The sequence below is a fragment of the Tympanuchus pallidicinctus genome, unplaced genomic scaffold (assembly GCF_026119805.1).
Source record: "Tympanuchus pallidicinctus isolate F22 unplaced genomic scaffold, pur_lepc_1.0 scaffold1, whole genome shotgun sequence".
Classification (NCBI taxonomy): Eukaryota; Metazoa; Chordata; class Aves; order Galliformes; family Phasianidae; genus Tympanuchus; species Tympanuchus pallidicinctus.
In genome coordinates, this window is record NW_026294618.1 from 50,505,245 (window position 1) to 50,530,777 (window position 25,533).

The 25,533-nt window shown below is 40.0% G+C and overlaps 1 protein-coding gene and 1 long non-coding RNA gene across 6 annotated transcripts in view; both read left to right on the forward strand.

Moving 5' to 3' along the window:
* Positions 1-1,612: 1,612 nt before the first annotated feature.
* Positions 1,613-25,533, forward strand: part of TRMT11 (tRNA methyltransferase 11 homolog) — a 28,186-nt gene continuing 4,265 nt past the window's right edge. Inside the window, exons 1-12 of one of the 4 annotated variants that reach the window (XR_008205260.1) lie at positions 1,613-1,746; positions 3,495-3,560; positions 4,245-4,318; positions 5,479-5,560; positions 5,652-5,744; positions 7,281-7,415; positions 8,088-8,244; positions 12,094-12,174; positions 14,113-14,277; positions 15,686-15,758; positions 16,426-16,577; positions 20,816-20,936. Coding sequence is in view for 3 of the 4 variants with exons in the window: in XM_052677768.1 (XP_052533728.1) it covers positions 1,672-1,746; positions 3,495-3,560; positions 4,245-4,318; positions 5,479-5,560; positions 5,652-5,744; positions 7,281-7,415; positions 8,088-8,244; positions 12,094-12,174; positions 14,113-14,277; positions 15,686-15,758; positions 16,426-16,557; positions 20,816-20,936 (1,254 nt within the window). In the remaining variant the exon portion in view is untranslated. Of the gene's footprint in view, positions 1,747-1,957; positions 2,749-3,494; positions 3,561-4,244; positions 4,319-5,478; positions 5,561-5,651; positions 5,745-7,280; positions 7,416-8,087; positions 8,245-12,093; positions 12,175-14,112; positions 14,278-15,685; positions 15,759-16,425; positions 16,578-20,815; positions 20,937-25,533 lie in introns of those variants that run through there. The other 3 variants (XM_052677768.1, XM_052677783.1, XM_052677778.1) reach the window with 3 other exon arrangements.
* Positions 8,253-10,849, forward strand: LOC128078140 (uncharacterized). Of its 2 annotated transcripts, XR_008205324.1 has the most exons (3): positions 8,253-9,431; positions 9,463-10,148; positions 10,739-10,849. It is a non-coding gene; the product is annotated as an uncharacterized LOC128078140 (long non-coding RNA). The 2 variants fall into 2 exon arrangements; XR_008205319.1 differs by lacking the exon at positions 10,739-10,849 and having other exon boundaries at positions 9,463-10,679.

Consider the following 25,533-nt stretch of genomic DNA (forward strand, 5'->3'; position numbering starts at 1 on the left):
CGGCGGCCCCGTTACGCGCGGCCGGGCGGCGGAGCGTTGCTCGGCGGCGGATAGTTCTGCCTTAAAAGGCCCCCGGCAGAGTCGGGGAGAGCTCGGGCCGGGTCCGCGTGTGCGTAGAGCCGGTGGTGCCCTCCGCCCGCCGAAACGCGGGGAGCTGCGGCTGCACAACAGCCAGGGTGCTGCTGCTGAGTTGGGTTCCAGAAGGGAGCACGGGGTGAGCGGCCCTGAGCGTGCTGAGACGGCGATCAGCAATGTGCGCCGCACCGCGGCTTTGTGTTGGTGGGCCCGCGTGTGCTTCTAAATGGGAACTCACAATCACTGCATGATCCCGTTGTGTGTTTTGTGAGACAGGCTGGTTTACTCTAGGCTCCTGGAAAACTTCAATTTGAGTAATTACATTTTGGGTCCTTAAAATTCCCCTGAAGGCTAGAAAGAAGGAATTTCACTTCTTTCTCTCTGTACCATAATTGTGCAATGCTGTTGTTGCCTTCAGACAAGTCCCTTCCTGCAGCCCAACAACCCGCTTGGCTCATCTCTGAGACCTTACAGTACTGGGTTCTGAATTTATAAACACTGCATCTGACCAACCCTTTGTTTTTGTGCTGCAAATACTCAGTAATTCTTGTTAATCCACACACACATTTAAACTGTGCTATGCAGCATACAGATTTGGCACGGATCCCCATGCAGAGAGCATCAGCCCTGCTCTTCATTAGAAATGCACTGCTAGATCATGCAGGTCTTCACCTTCTGGGGTGTACAGTAGTGCTCTGTGCAGACAAAACAGAGAAAGGCAGACCCAAAGAGATTTAGTTCAAAACCAATAACACCAGTGGCACCTCTTTAAAAGTTTTTGTCAGCCACCTGGGATGGGCTTGTCAGCAACCCAACGCAGTGGGCACTGCTGGAGCCCAGCTGAACTGATGAATGAGAGACATCTCCATCTGCTGCTTCACCTCGTCTTCAAGAACTGCCCAGGAAGGTTCGCCCTCAGATTACAATGCACACTGATGTTGGTAGCTTTGGGGGTAAGCTTCATACCAAGCTTCGGTTCTGATTATTGCAGGAAGAGAAGGTCAAGCGTTGGCTACATGGATACATCAGGAATGCAGCCCACGCACTGCTTACAGGTCATGAGCAAAATCTTTGCCACGTCTAAGAAAGGCCATCCAAAAATCGGCATGGAAAACACAGAACATGAGTTACTGCTGAGCTGGCCCGCTCCTAATAAAGGCTTACTGAAATCTGGATAAGCCGAACCTTCCAGCTCAACGTCATGGGGATCAGGGAGTATGGGATCGAGTCTAGATGTGAAGTTAAAACAAACAATAACCCGCAGCCCAAGGCAGCGTTCTTTTATCCTGCTGAACAGCCACCTAGCTGCCATTTCCATATGCGTTAGACAGCACTCACACAGGAGTTACACTATAAAACGTGCACGGCGATTGAGGAAGGAGGAGATGAAGACGAAGCAAACCGTTCACCAGTGGGCAGCGGCTGCGTTGGAAAAGTAGCACCGCCTGGCCCCGGGCCCAAGGCCCGCACCGACCCCGCCGTCCCGCAGCGTGCTGGAGCCGAGCGGTCGCTTCCCGCCGGCCCCCGCCTTCCTCCCGCTCCTCGCTAGGCCCGCCCGGCGGCGCATGCGGCGCGGGAGGCGGGGGATGGCCGGAGATGGCGGCGGCGGGCGCGGCGCTGCGGCGGTACCTGCTGCTGCTGGCGCAGGAGCACCTCGAGTTTCGCCTGCCGGTGAGGGGAGCGGGCGGGGGGCGGCCTCCGAGGGGAGGGGGCGGCGGGGCTCCGCGCGCGGGGCTCTCCCGGCCGCACTCGGGGACGGCCCGGCCTGGCGGCGGCGGCGGCACCGCTCCTGGGCTGCCCCGGGCGGCTCGGGGCGGGGCGGGCGTCCCCGGGCCGTGCCTCCGCGTAGCTCCCCGCGCGTTGCGGCAAGCGGCGCTTTCGCTCCGGGCCTGTCTCCGTTTGCTCCGGCGTCTCTGCGGCTTCGGCTTCTTCCTTGCCCTCCAGTCTTCCCTGGTTTGAAGGCAAGGCTGTTCTGGGACGGGACGCCGGAGCCAGCCGGTTCTGTGGAGCATGTAGCGGCGGGACGGGCTGGCGGCACAGCGCTCCAGGCTGCGGATAAGGAATTGAGGCTCGGAGGAAAGAGCTGCCTTACGGAGGTGTTGTTGAGGTCCTGTGCTGGTGCTTTGGTCGCGTGGGAAGCCGGGCTGTCGGAAAACGGAGCACGCTGAGACCAGTGCAGGCTGGGCAGGCAGAGCTGTGCCCGTCTGTGCCGTGCCTCTGTGCGGGATGGAAGGCCAGCTTTGCTGCCGGGCTGGTGGTGCTGGACCCCGGCATCTGCAGGCTCCTGTCCGAGCCCATGTTTGTTATCAAACTACCAGCCCGTCATTAAGTTACGTGTTCGACATTTCTCAGTGAAATTTCTTAGTCTGTAAGAAGCTGCACTCTGTTCTCAGAGGATCGCTCTCTGCCTCTCTCTCTTTGCAAAGGCAGAGAGAGATCCTAAGATCCTGAGAAGCTGGCGCCTCCCGCTTCGCTGTGTGCAGGCAGTGCCCACTTGCTGCTTCCCTAGGGGCACATCTGGACATCCGGCCCTACATCAGTGCCTTTACTTCTGTTACACTCTGTTGTACTTCTGGTCACATTCAGAGGCTGCAGCTTGTCATTTGGAGTAAACAGACTCCATGAGGAATATCCTCAGTGTTTAACTCCCATTTCAGTTTAAAATGCCTTTTTGTAAGTATTTTTTACAGTTACTGATTGCTTGTTACTTGGAGATTTGCTGTTTCCCTTGTTCAGCTTGCAGTCTGATTTAACGTTCTCTGGACAAGGCACCCCTAAAGGAAACTGTGAGATACCTGTAAAACTGTGAGATGTGTAAAGCAGAGGAGTAACAGAGAAGGAATTAACGCTTGGTGATGGCCTCAAGCACAGTTCTTAGTGCATCATCCCTTTTTTTGTGCAATAATTAGAGAAGTATTTTAAGAATAGATAGCTTAGAGCAATGTCCTAACAGGAATATTGTTGCGAGGGCTAGGAGTGAGCAGTACAAATGTCAGTGAAGGATGAAAAGAGGGAAGGAAATCAACTGGATTTCATTATTCAGATTTTGCCTAACTTGATCTTACTGTATTGTACAATCTGCAACTTCTCATGATCTGTTTATAACTCCTTCATTTGCAACTGAGTTCTGAGAAAGATGATCAACTACTTCTACAGCAGAAGAGTCTGATTCTTCCTGCTCATCCATCCGTGCTGACTACAAGCAGAATGTAGTTGTAAACCTCTGCCCTAGCTGCTAAGAGTTTTTCATTGGTGGTTCTCATAATAAATGCTGTTCTTTCTTCTTTGGCTAATTCTAAAATTTCATTTGTATTCCATATAGAGGTCACAATTTGCATTAGAATAAGGTCTCCTTTTTAAAAAAAAATAAATAAATTAGTAAATACTCCTAGAGCCTGACCTTTATATTTTCTCTTTAGGAAATAGCATCTTTGCTCTCACTTTGTGGTGGACAGTTTAGCAGTCAGCAGGAAGTCCGTGTAAATGTAAGTGAGCATCAGATATTTTCTTAAAGTGTACGTGTAGCATACAAATATGCTGTCTGTGGTATTTTTATTGAAAGAGGGTGACGGAATACATTCTGAAGTTTATTAGGAAAATAAGATACCTTCCAAAAATGAATAATTTTCAATTGCAGTTAAGATTTTTAATTCAGAAAAACTGCACAAAGTGCACATTGGGATGTCTTCATTTAACTATATAAGAAGAAATTGTGCCATCTACTGGGAAGCTTGTTTCTTTTCGGAATAACTGAACAGGGGAAAAGTTCTGTAGCCATGTGAATTTAATGTTTACATCTGGTTCAGTGAGACAGTGTATCCAAAGCAATGAGCCCAGGAGATACATATTTCTAATTTCAAGGCTTAGTCAGCAAACGTTACTTAGATTTTAGCTGTGTGTAACTAAGTATTCTAATTCTTTAGAATCTGAATAACCTAGACAAACATAATGTAATTTAAGTTTTCCTTAAAATTAAATGTTTTATCCTCGTATTCTCTGTACAGTTTGCGTTTTCTGTCTTTCTTTTCTCCTTTTTTCTTTCTTTTCTTCTTGTTTTTGTTTAGCATGCCTTTTCTGTTTTGATAGTGCAGAATTGTTTGATGGTGTAATTCCTGTAACGTCCTCCATCTAAGTGTCTGCATTTCTTGTCTCCCATCTTTTCATTTCAGTCTCCATTTTGGATTCTCAATATTCCTTCAGAAGAGATGGCAAGGGGGCTGATGAAACGGACAGTATGTGCAAAGTAAGCGGTGAAAAATCTTGAAAATGATGATGTAGACTGAAAATTTGTATCGGTGTATGGTGGTAACTACTGATTTTGTATGGAGAAATCTTCCCTATGAGGAAAGGCTGGGTGACTCGGGTCTGTTCAGCATTGAGAAAAGAAGACTGAGAGGGGATCTTATTAATGTTTATAAATATTTTAAGTGTGGAAGTCAAAGGAACATTGCCAACCTCTTTTCAGCGGTCTGTGGGGACAGGACAAGGGGAAACAGCCATAAACTGGAGCACAGGAAGTTCCACACCAGTACGTGAAGGAATTTCTGCACAGTGAGGGTGACGGAGCTCTGGAACAGGCTGCCCAGGGAGGTTGTGGATTCTCCTTCTCTGGAAATATTCAGGACCTGCTGGGACACCTACCTGTGCAGCCTGTTGTAAGGGGCCTGCTTTGTGGGGGAGCTGGACTTGATCTCTAGAGGTCGCTTCCAACCCCTACAATTCTGTGATTGTGTTATAATGAACAGTCACTGCTTACCTCTAGAAATCGGGACTGATTATGTAGCATGCTTGTTCTCTTTACTTAATGTATGATCAGCATCATGTCTTGAAACAGATCTTCACTGCAGAGCCAGTGCTCATCTCATACTGCTGCTGATTTCTTAGTTGACTTGAATACTGTTTAGTTAGTGGCTTAATTTAAAATATAAATGGAATTAAAGATGAGAACAGTGATAGATAAAAATTGAAAATCAAATTTAGAAGGGAGTGGTATGATACATATTTCTTGTGTCACCTTCCTACAGCTTGTATGTGAGCCTTTAGCCCAGCTCCTCCTACAAAACTCCAGAGCAAAGGAGTATACCAGAGATTGGTTGTTTCTGCTGCTTTTGGCTATTTTTGAGGGATCTGAATAACACATTTTCCCATGAGTCGTGAGAGATGACTCAGAAACATAGTACAGGACAAGAAAGTCCATGCATACAAAATGGTCCTTTGTGACAGTATGTTTCCAGTGGGTAGAACAAAACTTAAGCATACTCTAAGACGTAGGTAACATCCTTTATTATCCCATGAAGCATAAGTATGCTGGCCAAGAAGGACTGGTGGGAAGGGGTAAGTGTCTCTAAGACATCTTACAGTCTCCCCATCTTGCTGCACTCTAAAAATATTGGTATTTTTCAGGTCTATATTTGAGCTGTGGGGTCACGGCAGATCTGCGGGGGAACTCTATGCCTCCTTGAAGAGCTACCCAGTGGACAAGATGGTATGCATGTAAAGAATTTGGAAACCATGTTTCTTTCATCACAGGGATTAATGCTGCAGCTGTACTAATGACAGTCTTTGCCTTTTTTCAGCTTCCTTATCTCCAGCCAGACTCGACATACAAAATACATATTCATACATTTAATAAGACACTGACCCAAGCACAGAAGATAAAAAAAATAGATGTAAGTAGATGTTTGAGATCTTCAACCTTTATTTTAATCTGCTGATGTTGTTCTTATGCCATGTTATCAGTGTTGGCTAAGATATATTGAAGTTTAGATTTTCTGAAGAAAATCTTAAATTTTCTTTTAAAGCAGTTAACAGCTTGTGTCTCGTCAACTCTAAATGAGATCTTTGTGTCTGGCTTAATACTCCCATGAAATTCCTGACCTTGTGATTTATTTTTTTTTCTAAACAGGCCATGTTGATTTCACAGATGCTGATTTCACAGATGCAGAAATGTAGATGTGTGGCCCAGAACTCCAAGATTTATGTGGTAGAGCTAGATGATAGTTTTAAGAAAATCCTTTACTTGTTCTCAGTATTAGACTTCTATTGTTGTAGAATATGGTACAAGCCAGTTCCATGACTTTAGTTGCAAGCTGTGGATTGTTTGCCACAGTTTTCTGTTCTGCCCAATGAATGAATCTCCAACCCCCCTGCCACATGCAGGGCCACCAACCTCCCCATTTAATACCAGACCAGGCTGCCCAGGGCCCCATCCAATCTGGCCTTGAACACCTCCAGGGACGGGGCATCCACAACCTCTCTGGGCAGCCTGTTCCAGCACCTCACCACTCTCTCTGTAAAGAACTTCCCCATGACATCCAACCTAAATCTTCTCCCCCTCAACTTACAACCATTTTCCTTTGTCCTGTAGTTATCAATGCTTTCAAAGAGTTGACTTTCCTCCTGTTTGTAGACTCCCTTTAGGTACTGGAAGGGTGTAGTTAGGTCATGCTGCAACCTTTTTTTCTCCATGCTGAACAAGCTCAGCTCCCTCAGCCTGTCTTCATAGAGAAGGTGCTCCAGCCCTCTGATCATTTTTGTGGCTTTCCTCTGGACCCTCTCCAACAGCTCCTTGTCTTTCTTGTACTGGGGGCTCCAGACCTGGACGCAGTACTCCAGATGGGGCCTCATAAGGGCAGAGTAGAGGAGAACAATCACCTCCCTGTCCCTGCTGGCCACCGCTCTTCTGATGGAGCCCAGGTTATCGTTGGCCTTCTGAGCTGCAAGAGCACACTGCTGGCTCATATTAAATTTTTCATCCACCAGGACCCCCAGGTCCTTCTCTGCAGGGCTGCTCTCAATTTAAATTGGTATAGTTGCACATCATTGAAATTTTATATCTTACTGTCTGTCAGAAGTATTGTTTTCATAACTCGCAAATTACGTATTTAGCGTGCACAGTTCTTTTCCTCTAAAGTTGCGCCTTCTTCAATTAATAACAAATCTCATGCTTCTAATTTTTATTCCTCACTCATTTGAGCCATCTGTGTTCACAAAAAAAGGCATTTTAGAAATCAAGGGAATGCCAGAATGTACTTTTAGTAATAACCTGTTATTTCTCACAGACAGAATTGCAGAGTGCCTTTTGGTTCGGTGGCTGTTGCTGTGTTTTTTCTTGTTGGCTTGTGGTTGGTTGTTTGTATTTGTTTTTTTTTTTTGTAGGGTGCGTATTTCAAAAATTTGACTCTTTTTCTTTCTTTATCATCCAGGCTCTTGAATTTCTGCCCTTCAATGGAAAGGTAAATCTAAAGAATCCGGAACACATCTTCTGGATTTTGGAAGATTATGGAACGGACCCTAACAATGTCCCAGAAGAACCTTGTGATCTGTATTTTGGTAGATGGGTGCGTAAGTACAGTTACTTCCATTTTAGGACTTCTCTGTTCAGCAAAGTGTCCTTCAATTTGAAATGGAGAAGTTGTATTGAGCCTTAATGGAAGAAGAATTGTATTGGAAGAGCTTTTGAACATGTTCTGTTCCAGACCGCTTTGGTAATCTTCATTGTATTTTGGAAGAGCGATGGAAAAAATGTTAGTCTTTGGGCTTTGTTTTTCCAGTGAATTCTTATCTGTTAATGCTATCCTCAATTTAGATTTTGAGTGTGACAGAAAAGCCAGTGGAGATGGAACTTTATTCGACATTTGGCTATGTTCAACGCTTGTTGACATGTCCTTCTTATTACTTGGGAATTCTTTTAACTCTGAATTGCCAGGAATTGTTATTTTGATATCTAGAATAGTAGCAAAGTTGCTCTATTTCTTATTTCTTTAAGAAGAAATTTCACTCTAAGCTGATTACATGCTTTTCATCTTTATCTTGAAGTATTTATCAGTTATTGCATCAAGATTTCTATTACTTGGAAAGAAATCATTCATACTTGCAGAAGGCAGGAAGCAGACCGATGTGTTATAAAATGAGGAGTTCACCATTTGTTGCATAGTGTTACTTAAGCAAATCTATTAGTCTTCTTATCTCTTGTATCTGAGAACTGACAGTGATTTCAATTCTTTCAACAGATTGCAGATGGCCAAAGAGAACTTATTGAGTCCTACAGTGTAAAAAAGAGACACTTTATTGGAAATACAAGCATGGATGCCTGTCTGTCATTCATCATGGCAAACCATGGGAGAGTAAAACCCAATGATATTGTATATGATCCATTTGTTGGAACAGGTATGTTTGTTTATTTTTCTACTGAGGAAAATACTGAAGAAAAAAACTGAGGATTTGTGTTACTGCTTGCACTGCTCATATACTTCATACAGCAACCTCAAGTGCCTGACTGAGATTTGAGATCATACCTACAGCAAAATGATTGTTGTAAAATGAATCTTGAGAGGGATTTAGGGAGGAGGCCAACTTCAGAAGATTTAAACAGACTTCTCAGAAGTGTAAGATATACTGTCTTAACTAGGGTGTTTCTTTTTTGTTTCTTTCTGAACGTAACATGATTTAAACTCCAGTTCATGTGTATTATGGACTGCTTAAAATCCAAAGAACTGAACCTTGCCTTCAGCCATTTTCAAAATGTTATGTGGAGCAGCATTTTTGGAGGCGTCTATTTAGAGAAGTTTGGGGACACTTCTGAGCATGTAACACCAGGGAGTGGTCATTGGGTCATAGCCCTCAGTAGCGATCGGTTCCTTGTGCTGTTACATCTTCCCTTTAGGACAGCATAGTGCATACCACGTGTTCTCCCCAACTGAGAATTTTCCTGGTTAAACCAGGAGGGGGAGCTTTTATTCCACACAATAAAGTGCACGGTGTAGTGGTGCCTCTCATCTAAGGGAAACTACTATTTTGTAATTGAAATAGAAGATCAGTGGTACTGGATTGTGAGCTGAAAACAAGAAAAATGCTTACATTAGTGAGAGAATGAAGAGAGTTCAGAGCACAAATCATTACAAAGAGTTAGGAAGTGTGAAGGCAACAATAGAGCATCACTAGTAGGACAAATTCTTATCTGCATATGGCTGTACCATAGAAAATACATCCAGAATGCTGTATTTTCAGAAACATAAGACTTTAGTAAAGTATGTTTTTGTCTTTAATATTTGTGTTTGTATATTACTTGATTTTTTTGCATGCATTATTATTTTTTATGAAACTTACTCATCTTCCTTCTGCTCATGTATAAGTTGTAGTCTTTGAAAGGTTGAGAAAATTCCTCTTGTTCCCCCGTGAGCAGTTTGTTTCTCTTTGTTGTCAGTTTTGTTTCTTTATTCTCTAAAGCAACATCACAAAAAAAAAATAAATCTCAGAGCATTCATTCTCTTGAAAATGAAAATATAGTAACAAAAAAGAGTAAAGTTAGAGGAAAAAAATCACATAGAAATGGTGAAGCTATAAAAATTAAAGATGTGTAAAGAATTGTTAATAGATGATGTAAAGAAGTGTTAAGACTTAAATGGTTCAGTCCAAAAATATAACATACATGACATTCTCTGTGAATTGCCCAATTATTTGAATTACAGATTTTAAGTTCTTATTGCACTAGGCACTTTAAATGTATGGCCTTGTGATTACTGTACATAGGAACACTGGAGTTGATAGGTAATGCTATATTTGTTGGTAAGCTTTATTTGTGACCAAACAGTGGCTTTTCCTTTGCACCTACTCTTGGTGAGTAAGACTCAGGAATTGCAGTAGTCTCTTCTGGCCTTTATAGGATTATCACTGGAATATAGGGAGATATTTGTGAGTGATGCAGTGAATGTCAGCTGATGGGTTTGGAAGGAACATATCTTCAGGACTTGAGCAGTGCTTTGAAAAACATGTAATTCAGATTTATTTCATGGTGCAACTTCAACACCTACCTTGATTTTTTTTTCCCAGTTTTTTAATGCTGAAAAGATAAATATTATGGAATATTACCAGCCTTGCAAAATGGTGCTTGACTGTTGGAAGCAAACTGCTTTTGCTGAACGAACCAAATCATAGATCTTCCAAATTAGTGTAATAGTGGACAAATTCCATTTGTCTGTGGAAGATAAAGTGCTTAGAATTGTGCTGCTTTTATTCCTTTTTTCTTTTTTTCCCCTTAGTGAAGCAGAATTGAAATGATAGATTTCCAGAATGTAAGTTCCATAAACTTTTCAGATACATTTTTTTCTCAGTGTTGGGTAAAATGAAACCTCAAGGAAAAGACAGTCTTTTTATCTGAATACTTTATATTGTCCTCCTAGGCAGTTGTTGTTAACTCACTTAGCTTATTGCTTGTACCTTTGGAAGGTGTTTGTCCCTCGTTTTCCTTTGCCAATTCATGATGCTGTATAATTGCAAGAGATTGCAAGAATTGCCAGTTTGACATTGTGGGGGACAGTGATATGCCCAGACCCTCATCTGTGCTCTGAAGGTAGGAAAAATAGACACTGTGATGGAAGGCCTGTTGCCACTGTCATTCTCTTAGTAGTCATCACTGGATGCAATGATTTTCTGTTTAATCCTTTATATACATCTATCTAATGTAGGATAGGTCAAAGGGCAGACCATATAGACTATTTAAATATCTGTGCACCTTCTTTGTAAACACAATTTAGCTAGTACTGGCTGTGATCTAAAAGCTCTAGGTTCATACTTTCCTTTTTTTTTTTTTCTTTTTTTTTTTTGCCTGTGATTAAAAATACTCTTAGATGGGCGAAGTACTTTCTTCTTACTTTTTTTGTAGGACTGGGTGGTATGCCCTACTTGGGGTCAGGGATAGCTAAATTTGTCTTGACCCCCTGGAGGTACTGCCCATCTGTTCTGAGCGATTACAGCCGAGGGGAATGGGTGACTCTTATGGGGTGAGTAACCTTGCTTTTCCCTGATCCATTTCACAAGAAAAAGCAGATTTTTATTATTTTTTTGTCCCTCGCCTTCAGTTTTGGTAGAGTTTATGAGCATACAATATTTTCTAGAATTTTCTAGTGCCCCGGGATGGGACCTTCAACCTGCACATACAATATGTGTTCAAGATTTGTCTGTGCTGAGCAATTGGCACGGGGCAGTGTAGCTGCCTGAGATGCTCCTTTTCAGGTTGCCAGTGAATGCAAGAGTTGGTATCATCCACACAGGCAGTTTGTGTGTTTCTGGTGCCGGTGGCCTCTTGTTTTGCAGAAGTTTTCCCCCTCATTTTAGTGGAACTGTTTCTACCTATAAGCAGTTGATATCAGTAAGGAGGATTTTCACAGCTGGGTTCTTGGTTACTGTTCAGTTTTAAACTGTCATGTTAGCTCTATACTTCCTGATTAACAACAACACAAGCCTTTGCTAATCTTCTGCCATCCTTCCCTTTTTCATTTGGAAGCTGTTAAAAAAAACTTTTTTTAGCTTTTTTTTTTTTTATTAGAAATGCAGATCCCAGTAGTGGTGGTAAATTAGATTCATTGTTAGATAAGTAAGCTAGTAAATGTATTTTTTTTTTTTTCTGTATGCTGCTATTTACTCAATGTATCTGCATATAATTCTCAATTAGTAAAAGAATTAAGAAAACTTTTTTGACGCTGACATTTACAGCAGAGATAATTACATTTATGAGGTTCCTGACCATTGCTACCTCATGAAGAATGGCCACATACACAACAAGTTTAATTTTTGGCATGATGAAGGAGACTGACTTTAAGATTAAGACACTGTTTGGTAACATTTTCTCCGTTATTTGTTAGAAGTACTTGTAGAATAGGAATAATGATTTTGATTCCTGAATGATCAAAGGGTCTCACTGCTTTGAAATGCAGAGAACTACAAACTCCTGAGAAAGGTCTCCAGTGATGAGTGGCGTAGCAAGATGAGGAAGATCAGTGATAACAGACAAGGAACTTGGTGTTATTTTCTGTGATTGTGGTTGTGCAGTGATTCTAAGTGGATTGTAGCTTTAATTCTTTTTATTTCTTTATTTCTTTCATTATTTTATTACTATTCATTGGGTTTGAGTCTAGTGTACTACTTGTTCAGGCTCCTAAAATTCCCTTGGAAAAAATTGTAGCACAGATAACATTAATGACAGTAAGTGATAATTTTCCCCTTTTCTCCCATTCACAGGTGGCCTCCTTATCTCCTCAGCACACTTTGGAGCGTACGTCTGTGGTACTGATATAGATTACAACACAATCCATGGATTAGGTGCGTTACATGTTTCTAAGCCATTGAAATGTTACTCCTTGAAATTTATAAATACTGATGTTGGTAGATAATTTAAAATCAGTGTTCATCTTCACAGGATCGTAGAATCGTAGAATCACCAAGCTTGGAAAAGACCTCCAAGATCATCGGTCCAACCATCCACTTACTACTGATATTTCCCCAATAAACCACGTCCCTTAGTACAGCATCTAAATATTTCTTGAACACTTTCAGGGATGGTGACTCAGTCACCTCACTGGGCAGTCCATTCTAACTGAGAGCTAACCACTCTCAGAGAAGAAATTTTTTGATAGGATCATAGAATCCTTAGAGATGGAAGGGACCTCTAAAGTCATCCTGTCCAACTCCCTGTGATGAACAGGGACATGTGCAGGTAGACCAGGTTGCCCAGGGCCTGACCTGGCCTTGCCTTGAAATTCTCTAGGAATGAGGCATCAAGCATTTCTCTGGGCAGTCCATTCCAGTGTCTCACCACCCTCACTTGTAAAAGACATTTTCCTTCTATCCAGCCTAAATCTATTCTCCTTAAGCTTGAAGCCATTTCCCCTTGTCCTGTCACGACAGACTCTGCTAAAGAGTCTGTCCCCTTCTTTCTCACAGCCTCCCTTTAAATACTGAAAGGCAGCTATTGGGTCTCCCCAAAACCTTCTCTTCTCCAGGCTGAGAAGCCGCAGCTCTCTCAGCCTGTCCTTGCCGGAGAGGTGTTCCATCTCTTGGATCATTTTTGTGGTCCTCTGGATGTGTGCTCCAACAGATCTGTGTCTCTCCTGTACTGAGGACTCCACATCTGGATGCAGTACTCCAGGTGAGGCCTCACCAGAGCAGAGTAGAGGAGCAGGATCACCTCCGTCAAACCTGCTGGCCACACTTGTTTTGATGCAGCCCAGGATGTGGTTGGCTTTGTGAGCTGCAGGGGCACATTGCTGGCTCTTGTTCAGCTTCCCCTCCACGAGTACCCTCAGATCTTTTCAGCAGGGCTGCACTCAATCCTTTCATCTTCCAGCTTGTATTGACAGTGTGAGTTGCAACAACCCAGGTGCAAGACTTTGCAATTGGAAGGTTTGAGCCTCATTTCATTTTTTGAAAATTCATTTTTTGTCTTAGTTTTCTGCCCCCTTCATCCTTACTTTATAGAAACATCTGATTGAAAAACACAAAACCATACTTCCTATCAGGAAACCTTAAATCAAGGTTTTAATTGATTTAATTGAAAATGACTGGAATCATCAATTTTCCTGAACAGATCAGAAATGTCTCATTCAGAAGCAATTATAAATACATATTAAGTTACATTCCACATCAGTCCTCTGCTATATATAACCATGATTTATAGTACTGTTGTCTTTTATGGACCTAGATGCATTTTCCTTATTGGAGGATGCCATAAGATTTGGCTGAAAAGTGAGAGTTTTGACTGTTGGTTGCCCAGATGAAGCATTTGGTCATGCTTGTTTTTATTGACCATTTTATGTGTGTCCTAGCTAAGCTATCCTGATAATTTTTAAACAGGAAATACTTAATAAAAGGAATAATGAAAATCAAAACAGAGTTCAAAGTAGTAATGACAACCACTGTGTGCTTTCTTATTGCTCATAACCAAACCCAGCAAGTCTAGTCCCATTTTTATTACTCTGAAAAAGTTCAGTGGAAATTGTTGGATTTACTATGTAGGATGGATAGTGGTGTTCCAAAATTAACATGTTTAAAAGTTAACTATTTCTCGTGTATTTTCATTGTGCTTTTTTACTTAGGAAATTTAACCCAAATAGTTGTGATGGTGAGTAGAGTAAGGTAGGAGGTTTTTTAGGTTTTTTAGTTTCTTAATTCCTTTCCTTTAAAAATAAATAGTAGGCAATATGAAAGGCTATCCGATGAAATAGTTCATTGTTGAGAATGTGTGTTTCTTCTCTCTCTAAGGCAAGGCAAGCAGGAAAAACCAGAAATGGAGAGGGCCAGATGAAAATATCAGAGCTAATCTCCGACAGTATGGTTTAGAGAAATACTACCTCGATGCACTGGTTTCTGATTCTTCAAGACCAATATGGCGAAAGGGAACGTTGTTTGATGCAATCATTACCGACCGTAAGTCTGTTAGTGCTTTTATTGCCTGATGACAATGACTGAAATACTGTTGCCTAGATCATAGAATCAGAGAAGTTGGAAGGGACCCACGTGGATCAGATGTGTTGTTCTGTATTGATTTTACATCTTGACAAGTATTCATGTCTACAGTTTCCATCTTGCAGAAGATGACCATTGAGGATCTGCATTGTGTCATCTCTGCATTTATTTTAAGGATAGCCATAAATGTGTAAAAAAGCTGGAGATAATGCTCTCTTCCATGAAGAGAATGTTATGATTGACAGTAAAAACCAATATGGCTGAAGGTCATCCTCTGAAGAAGTGTCATTCAGTGAAAGCATAACTTTACTGGTGTACGGAAGTTTCCTGCCAGAATGGTCCACATTGCTGTTAGCACTCAGTCTGCAACATGTGAGTCTGCTGTGCAGCTCTGATGGACCTCTACAGACATGTTTTAAGTGCTTCTTGGAACACTTCCAAAGAGAGATTTAAATGCATTTGTAGTACACTTATGTACTAGAAACAGTAGGGATTTGTAAAGATCCTCCACTCTTTTAGAGGCTTGTGCATTTAACACATTTGTCACACCTGAGAGAAGTAGAGGCTAAGGGGATAAATAGAAGAGCTTGATACAGTTATTTCTGATGTCTGGTAACTGTTCATAACCTGACACATTCATATTAATTGGGAAAGGAGAGAGTGAATTTTCTTTGTGTTACCCAGGGTTATTTAGCCTCTTTGAAAATGAGACCATGTAGAATATTAGCATTGCATAGAGCTGAGTTTTTAAATTATGTTGAAACATTTATGTGCATTTATGAAATAGCAATACTAGTGCTTCCGTGCTGAAATGAGTTTTACAAGAACACATGTACTGAACATGCAGTAAGCATGTTGTACTATTAGAAATTTGCAGAAATATATGAGAAAATCCAACTCTGTCTCTGTCTGTCTGTATGAGAATTACCATATGCATATTGTGTTAGCAAGAAATTCCTATATATACAATTTCATTTTACATTGTATATATTTTATTCATGTAATTTCATTAGCTAGGCTTGATAGCAGAGGTGTTTGTCAAACAAAAGAAGATGGGATTATTTGCCATGCGTTGGAAATGTAGGTAATATATATATATTTAACAGGATGGAAAAGCATTCTCCTCTGTATTGTAGCTAATGTTGAGTGTGCTAGAAACCTCTTACAGCTGAAGACTTTCTTTGAAGCAGTTTTAAAGTAATTCTTTACACTCTGAAGAAATTGCACTTATGCATTTTCTCTGTAAAAGTTTGAGGGTTTTCCTAAACTTTGTGTAAGCCATTGTTATATATGTATAACATGACTGTATATTGTTATTTGGGCAAAGAGTGAATTTCTTACCTCCACATTACCTGTTTGCTTTTAACAGCACCATATGGTATCAGAGAAGCTACTCGCAGAACAGGCTCACAAAAGGAATCAGTTAAATCATCTGAGAGAAGGTAAATAAGCTGTCTTCTCTGTCATAGAATATCAGAGTCTTAATAGGAAGCCAGTCACAGTTTCAGAATCTTTATTTTTTCTTGGTTGTCTGTCAGCTCTGTAACAAATCTTAATAACTAAAGAAGAACCTTTTTGTTCTGTTTGCAAGAGTAATATGTCTAATACATCTGTAATCTTCTTGGTTTTGTTCTACCTCCTTCTAACTTGCACACATCCTGTATCTCACCTCAGCAAACCACTATTACCTTGCATTTCCTATCCTCTAAAAGTACTCTTCAATCCCTGCAAGCTGCAGAATCAGTTTAAAATGCAATGCCTCTATATTAACTCAACCATAGCTCTTGGATTTTCACTGCTCCTTTTCTCTTCATGGATTACATGTGGCTTCCTTGTCTTCTGCCTTTTGCTCTAAATTGCCCTTAGGAAGGATGCTGTGCCAAAACAACTTTTTCCAATGCACATGTGATTCTTTAATTTTTCAGCAGATAGTCTAACATCCCAGTATGGGAATTTGGCAAATCTCATAGTAGAAGCTGCACACTGGAATTGGCCTAGGATACTTTTTGCAAATTTCAAATACTGCTTTTTTTTTTTTTTTTTTTCCTTAATTCAGAAATATGATTTTTACTTGTGCTTTTATGCTTACACTTGCAATTTTTTGTTTAGCACAGAAAATCACATCATCATATCATCCAGCTATCATCTGAGTGACATCTTTTTTGACCTATTGAAGTTTGCAGCAGAATATCTGGTGATGGGAGGAAGATTAGTTTACTGGCTGCCGATATACAGGCCTGAGTATGTATGCTTGATTTCTGGTATGTACTCTGTCAGAGTAGATGGTGAATCCTGGCCATGAATATTTGGGTATAGTACAGCTGAAACCTTCTTAGTGCTAGCACTGAAAAGTATTGCTCATACTTCATATGGTTAAAACTTTGTATGAGGGAAGCCAGATTTTGAAGTAAGGTTTTTGAGTGGAGAGAATTCCTGCCTGTAGTTGAAAAGAAAAAGCCATCACATCTCCTTGTAAATGCATGTCCAAAGGATTGAGATTTAAGTTAAGATAATAAGACTTTTGACGGGCAGATAGTAGTAGAAAGGCTCTTATTAATATATATTTCTATTAGAGTAGTTGATGGAGGTGCATGACAGAGTCCTGTAGGAGAACATTCTTGGCTGTTTGGAGTTTGGCACTACTAACTTGGCTTTCTTCTCAGAAATCAAAAGTCAGTTGACAAGAGATGGCAGTAAGAGGCAAGAAGTGTAGGGAAACAGCACTGCTAAGGACAAGAGAGGCCAGCAGAGACTGCAAGATGCTGTCTGCTTAATAGTGCAGCCTGGGATGATGACTAAGTTTAAGAGAAGCAATGTCTGTTTGCATAGCTTATAGTTTGTCTCCTAAATAAGTTTTGTTGTTATTTTTTTTTCCTCAAAACTGTTTTATAGTAAAGGGCAGAGTCACTGTGTGGTAGCTGTTTGTGAGTATCTCCCAAATACAGATGTGCTCTGAAGGTAGTTTCTACAATGTCCTGTATTTTTATGTACAGGCAAGCTATCCTGATAAATGAATTAACTGCAGTCCCTGATTTCACCTTGCACAAACCTTGTGACCTAGGTGCAGTTATCCTGCATACAGTTATCACATGCTCTTTTTGAAAATTTGGAAGTCAAAAGGAGCCAGTTTGTTACATCAGATGTTTGCACACTCCTCAGTAACAAAGCACTTAGTAGATTATATGTGGGTTGTTGTTATTTTAAGTGATAAAATTGGTATTTCAGGCTTTTTGCATACTTTTTTTTCACACTGAGTCACAGAATTTCAGGGGTTGGAAGGGACCTCTAGATTCCAACCTACTACTAAGGCAGGTCACACAGGTAGGCATCCAGATGAGACTTGTAGATCTCTGGAGAAAGAGAGCCTGCAACCTCCCTGGGCAGCCTGTTCCAGTGCTCCGTCATGCTGACATAAAGAAGTTCTTTTACATGTTTGTAGGGAACTTCCTGTGTTCCAGTGTTTGTCTGTTGCTCCTTGATTTGTTGTTGCTCCTTGTTATATTGGTGCACGCCAGGGAGAATAGCCCCATTGACTTGACTCCTCCACTTCAGATACTTATAAACAGTTACAAAATCCCCTCTCAGCTTTCTCCTCTCCAGACTGAAGAGTCCCAGGTCTCTCCACCTTTCCTCATGATGGGAGATGTTCCAGGCCCTTCATGTTAGACTGTTCTCAGGCAAAACAAGCAGCACTGTTAACAGTAGTGTAAATTACTGTTCAAAATGTCTGTCTATACATGCTTAACCCTTGCAGAACTCACTACTACACAGGGGCTTAGTTTTCCATGTCAATAAACTCTGTTTCGAATTACTTTATTTGTTGTGTTTGTCAAGATAACTGAATTTTTTTGTCAACTCATTGAACATTAGTAAAAGCACTCTTCCTCTGCATGTTTAGCTGTGGGTAACTATCAGCTACGCATTCTCATTCTACTTTTGTTGCTGCTTTTGGGAGGTCAGCTCTCTCAAACTCTTATTGGATTGCCTCTTAAAAAGTAAATTTGTACGTATTATTAGTAATTTATGCACTGAAGTTTGAAATATCTAACTCACTTTATTAGCATTGAATATTTCTGTGGTCTTTTTATTTTTCGGCTATGAGGATGAACATGAGAGAAGATTTTATGCATGTAGAGAAAAAATAAGAGATTGTCTACTGATATGTTGTGCTATCAAATATGCCCAGGCAACACCTGCCATCAGGCTTCTGCTGTATTTGAGATCCTTGAGTATTACCTTAAGTTAAAAACAAAACTAGGCTAAAATTGATGTCTGTTAAAAGCACTGCTACTGTATTTCTCAGATAATGTTCTGAATTTTACATGAGATTGCAAAAAGATATATAAATATATATGTGACTTATTGCTAACAGACAGGGATTTTTAAGAAGGTGATATGATCTCTCATTCTGCAAGATAGCATCTCACACCACAGTTTACTTTCTTTCTGACACTGAAATCATTGTTGAGTCTGAATTCCTTCAATTCCTTTGCAGTCAGGCTTTTATATGCTTAAAAAGAGAGACTTCAGGGACGTTGTGGCAGAGTGCCTACTTTACTAAGGATGAGAGGCTGCTTGATGTACTACATGCATCAAAAGTCTTTGGGAGTAAAAACAAAGCATTTGAGAATTCATTTGGTTCTCCCTTGTCAAAAGCATGTTCTTGCTTCACTTAGCAGAAGTTGTGACTTGATTTCAGATACCAGAAGGAACTGAAAGGCTGTTTTGTCAATCTAGAAGTTTTGGAACAATGTGGAGATGTAAATAAATACAAAACAAATACTACTGCAAGTCTGTAATATCGTTTTACTTGTTTGATGGCTTACTGTTATCTTTAGATTAATAAATATCAAGGCTTTGCTCAGTACCCAGAGAGATCCTTTTTTGGGTTCTTTGCTTTTGAAGTTGCAAGGCTACTAACACTGAAATAGTAATAGTATTTTTATTCTCTAAAGTGAAAACTTTGTGGCAGGATTTTGATGACTTCTTTTTTTTCTGCAAATACTGTATGAGCAACTGAGCCTTTGAAATTAGTGTTAATTAGTAGCGAAACCAAAGGTTGTATGAAACTTATTCTACCAAATCCTGGGTGAGCATAGTGAAAACTCATTTGAAAAAACAAGTTTCATTTCTTTTCCAGCTACTGTTAGTGAACTCAAAACTATGGCTTAGAAAATTTGCATCACCACCCTGTCTTGTTAATAGGTCTGGATTAGTGGAATTTGATTTTTGTACTGCTTATGTTCTTCAGCCTGGTCTCCTGAATGCCTTTGTAGGTTGTGTGTCTAAACTGCTTTGCAGGTCCATCGTTTGGTAACATACCTACTCTCACAGGCCATACGTACAGGACAAGTTATTTTCAGTTGTATTGGATTAGACTCCCCTTTCTCCTAGAACATTAAATCTACTTTTTGAAGTGCAGAAAATCTGCATCTTTACAGGAAAAAAGAAAAGTTCCTCCATTATATCTTTGAAGTTCCGATGATTTGTGTGAAAATTATTCAGTTCTTTTTCTTGGTTTTTGATGCCTGGCTTCTGTTGAATCCCAACCACAGGCAAATCATGAGAGCAGGCATTTTATGTGAAATCAGTCACTGACAATACTGCATATGAAGCCTAAATGAGTGATTTATATTGCAATATATAGAAACAATATCTGATCTCATTTATCTTGTGAGCTCACAAGATACTTTACTTTTAAGTTAATATTTTACTATTTCATACTTTACTATTAAGTTAAATTTTAAATTCCTCCTTCAGCATTTGGAGAAACAGAAATAGGGAAATTTCCTATTTCCAAGGGAAAATAGTATGGTTCTGAGATGCAAGGCATTTTAAACATGGTAACTACTTGATTTTGTAGGAAGGTCTTAATTGCAAGCCGTGTTACAGGCATCTGATGTTAAAAGGCGATTTATTTTTTCTGTTTAGAAAAATCTTCCGTCATTTGTCAAAATAATTGCTGTGTGATAAATTTGCAACACCAACTTCTGAACTCAGGAATGCTATTTTCACAGGAGCTGCTTTAGTATGATTTGGAATTTGAGTACAGTGGTCTCCTTGTAGGAAGCTAGTGTTATGTCTTGCTGCAGCTTAATATATGTTGGCTGTGTATCTTTTATTTTTCTTGTCTTGTAAATCAATCAGCTTCTGATCGGAGAAGTTATTACTCCTGATTGGCTGAGATGTTTTCCACTTAAAATGATACAGGCATGCATGCATGCATTAACATAGCATAAATAGATGAAGAAAATGTGGGTGGGACCCTTTACAGTAATATTTTCATTTATTCTATATGTTTAATGTGGAAAAAAAAACAAGGATTGCAATAAACAATGGATAAATTCAGCAACAATACCTGAACTTCGGGGTCACTTAATAGAAAGTTGTCATGCACTTTTAATTGTAATCTGTTTTGTGAAAAATCTGTGTGAATTTTGTTTCAGATGCAAGTGTTTCAGTTCATGAGCTTACAACTCTGAATGTTTATTTCTTCCAGATATACAGAACAGATCATTCCCCGCCACCCATGCCTGAAACTTATTAGCAACTGTGAACAGATGCTTTCCAGCCACACATCAAGGCGCCTGATAACCATGGAGAAGGTGAAGGAATTCAAGGTAAGCTTGAATTCTTGATTATATTGTGTAAAATGGTAGCTGCTGCACTCATGAAAGGTTTGTACAGTGCAGTATTTGATCTTCATGCAGTTCTCTCACACTTGAGTCTTTTATGATGGCGGAAGTAAAATTGCCACACATTTCTTCAAAGTAAATTGGGTAGTGATTTAATGGAGTGTTCTGGTTTTGCTGTTTTGCTTTTTCTCCTCATCTGATCAACTTTTAGTCCTCAGCAAATCCCTTTAACTGGGTGAAAGTGATCTTTGAAACAGTGCTCGCTTATGGAAATTGCATACGCTTTCTTGGAAAACGGAACCATGGAGATGCTGAGATGCCTAAATGCCCATTTTCTGAAATGTAATTTGGTGCCTAAGAAAATTTTAAATTCCAAATACTTTGTGGATCTGATGGTACAAGAAAACCATATTCAACTGTTAATTCCTTTTTAGTGTGGTACTTTCAATCTTTAAATCCGTGAGAGACTAGGAGGAATATAGCTTTTGGAAGTAATGATGTTCCTATGACATGAGTGCAATGGAGGAAAGAGTTTTTGTTTAAATTTACTCTGGGGGAGGACAAACCAAGTTTCTTTCTGGAGGCATCAAGACTGTGCCACATATATAGGATAAGTTATTTTCACACACAGCATTCAAGTTCTGTTGTTGCTGCTTCTCTCACCTAATACTGTTAAAAAGATGCTACAGCAAGGGGGAGCAAATTGTTAATGAAAACACATGCGAAAGGTGAGCATTCCTTTTCTGTTATTTAAAATAATAGGAGATGCAGATGGATTGCTGTGTTTGCATGGTGCTTGCACTAATAACAGCAGAATTTCAGTACTGCATTTTTAATGCTAATGATGATTGAAATTTTCAAGCAACAACTGACTTTTTTGTAAAACACTGTATGTGTGATTCAGAGCTCAAGTTGCCAACTTTGTCAGTAGCAAACCACAAGAGTAAATTACCAACCTTTTTGACATGTACGTCTTGGGATGTCTGTGGAGGTATTCTGCAGAAGTTTTACTACATGGCAGCAGGTATGTGGCTGCCAGTGCTGTAGGGTAAGATGTTCTGATTTAAAGAATATGTTCGCCCTTCTGCGAATAGACTGTCATTATTTGTTATTCTTGTTTTGTGCATCACGTGTTCTTCAGTATGTGCTTTGACACGTTCTCGCCTGGAAACACTTAGCTTTGAGCACCTGATACTACTTGGCAGACTTACCGCCTAGATAAAACTGCAGTGCTTTTCTGTGGACTCCAGATGTCTTTTATGTAGCTTAAAGATACTAAGGCTCAGGCACTGTTTCTTATAATGTAGAACTTGTATAAACAAGGGAGTACGTATTGGCTCTTTCGCAAGTGTCTGCTTGTGTAAGGATCCTGATGTTTGGTATCTACCTTCCAAAGATGTCCCCACTCCATTTTCCCTTACCTGACACGCTTCGTATTCCCATGGCCCTCCAGAACGTGTGTGTTTGTCTTTACATCTCAAAAAGCCTTTTGAGTTGGATACTTCTGACTCCCCAGATATTATCATAAAATCCATGATTTGGAGCTTTGGCTCCAAGTTTTTCTGAATTTTTATGTATATGCAGGCATTTACATCTCCAGAAAGTTACTGTTTTCTTTAGTAACTGATTCGTAACAGGAACTCATACATTTAGTTCAGCTTAGTGTAATGCTCACAACTGACTAAGGTTTTATAAATGATGTAGTGTTGTTATGCAGTCCTTCAGTTTCCTCAGTGTTTGTCCAGTGTTTGTCACCAAAAGTGACTTGCAAATTTTAAAGCAAATTCAATTCCATTATTAACACTCTTAACTGAAATAAAACTTTCTAGTTGATATTTGAGTGGACAGGACTGTGAGAATTTAACATCACTGAACTATGGAAAGAGGTACTTTTGAGAGTAAAGACACAAGTTCCATTTTCCAAGACTGAAAGCAGTCATGTAAGAACTGAAGTACAGTGATAATGTAAGGCTGAGAAGCAGTTGGTTGAGTAGGTGAGTGATGCAATGTATTTTGACTGTATTGAGTAGTCCAGTCTTCTGCTTTAGGCCAGAGGGTTTAACCAGATCTTTCAGACTGAATTAAGTGAAAATGTTTTCTACTGTGCTGGTTTATTTTTCAAGAACCTTTTTAATGCAAGTCTGGAAGATCTCAGTCTGTGCTAACAAATAGTTATTTATATTAATTTCAGTCTCTGTTAGGTAGGTTAATCAGTAGCAAAGTTGGAGTATAACAGCTTTCAGCATTAATACCACAAGGGTTCTTTGGGATGTGTATCTAGTGATGAGCCGTCTCAGGAGGGATGAACTTAGTAACAGCATTCAACTAGGATGTTCCCTTTCTTTACAACAGTGGTCTAGCTTTTTCTTGTGCATGTCCCCATAACACTTGTTTCAACCATTGCAGAATTCCTTGAACTTGTTTCATTCCTTATTTGGCTGTCTTAAAGAAATAGACTAGTTATTTGGTTGATAAAAGCTACCTAGCTTTAAAGTTTCTCATTAGGGATTCTCAAAAAAAAAAAAAAAAAAAAAGCAAAACAAACAAACAAGCAAAAAAACTGAAGGAGAGCTCTACAATTAGCGAGGGTTAAGAGAGTCACCTAGAAATTTTAGGGAGAGATGATAGAGAAAACTTAATTGAAGGATGAACTCTGAGTGTAAGACTGCCCATGGAGAGGTTCTGGAGCACTGGGTTTACAAATTCACAGTGCTGACTGGGTCCAGCGTTTCCATATCATTTAGTCACTCTGAAGTTTTTACTGGTGTAGGATTTTTCCTACTGCATTTAGCAGTGATTGTTCCTGGATGTGACCCTGTTGTTCCCGATCTGGAAAGTGCTTATTGTTGTTTATAGCTGTATAACATTAGTACAGGTGGTTTCTATAGCTACTGTTCAGCACCAGATGTACAGTGGCAGGAAGCTGTGATAAGGCTAAGAAGATCTATTAAACAAGAACTGCATGTGGGTAATTACTCTAAGGCTGCTCTGAGGCATGCCAGATTCATAAAAACTTGTAAACTTACACATAATATCTACCGAGACTTAAAGAAAAACAAAAATTTCTTGTTATCTTTAAGGTCCTTCCTCTTTCTTCCATCACTTCCATTATTTATCAGAGACACAACACCTTTTTAGTGTTGTCTTTGGAACAACTAAGTGGTAAGCTGAAAACTCAAATTAGGTAAAAGCAGTCTGGTAGCATCCACTTTGACAAGATCTTTGCTTTCAGTTGTCACAGAATTCATCATAAAATATTTCAGAACAGAAGTTTTATGCTGTTCACAATTAGTCTGCTGTTTTGAGAACTTAAATTATTCAAAGTGAGAGCCAAGGGTGATCTAAAAAAAAAAAAAAAAGCTAGTGGTTAATCAACATTTTTAGTTCTGACTTCTATAAATAAAGGGAGAAGTCTTCATCTTCAGGGTAGGACCAGGTACACTGGGAGAGAAGTTGCTTATTGCCAACTAGGCTGATCGTTGCCAATCAGTCTTGGCACACGGCCTAAGGAAGTGTTTTCTTGGGAAGTCTCAGTATTTTGTGCCAAAGAATCAACTATAAACTTTATGCCTTGAAAACTACATACATTTGTTTCAAAGGGAATCGAAAACTAGTCAGCCCTAGATGCAGGTTTATAAGTATCACTCCTGATTCTTCCAGTGAGTCATGTTAAGAGGAGAAGAAGGACTGCCTAGATGAAAACACTGGTTCAACTGCATGCTCTGAATTCAAACACGTATGTTAACTGGGCTGGACAGTTAATGCACGTGAGGGAAAGCATGGTCAGTAACTGAAACAGTTCCTATGATTTGATCCATTCATTACTGTTTCCTATGGTCCACGATCCCAAAGTTGTCTTCTCCTACTGCAAAACATTCCTGTGAGAAATTTGGAGTGTGTGTTCAGCCTGTTAATGCTACTCAAAATGGAGGTCAACTGGCTTCCTCACTGAAACGAGCTGGTGCTTGATGCCTAGGCAAATTCCAAACCAAGTAGTCAGAATTGTTTCATGAAGATGATTTTTTGGCATGGTCTCATCCCTGTAAAGTTAAATGCAGTCTATTCCTAGTGCTCAGATAGTACCCATTCAGATCCCTTTATAGAATTTGTTCAAGAATCATTTGTCTCTGAAATTGAAGAATTTCTTTTATCTGATCAGTTCCCATATTCCTTGTAAAAGGAATTTTGATTAGTACATGTCAATAATGAGTGTCATCTCCAGATAAATTTAGTGTTTCTTATTTTCTTTTCCTTTTTTAAGAAGCCATTCCTAATCAGTTCTTTAAAGCCATTAACAGTTTTAATGGACACTCATGTCTGCATAGGGAAAAGGTAGAGAATGGTAATTCTCAAGCTGGAATTATGATAGTGTGGGCCAGGAGTTTTCTTTGTAAGCTATCCCAGGAAATCAGTGCCTGACTGCAGATCTCTCATCTATCAATGATCTGCATAGCTTTTGATGAGGCCTGGATTTACCAGAAAGATTCTTCTGTGGTGCAAAGTGCCAGACTTTTGTACATCTGATGAACAGAGATGCTTTTCTTACAGTTCTGTTTAACTTGAAGTTTCTTCCCTATCATAC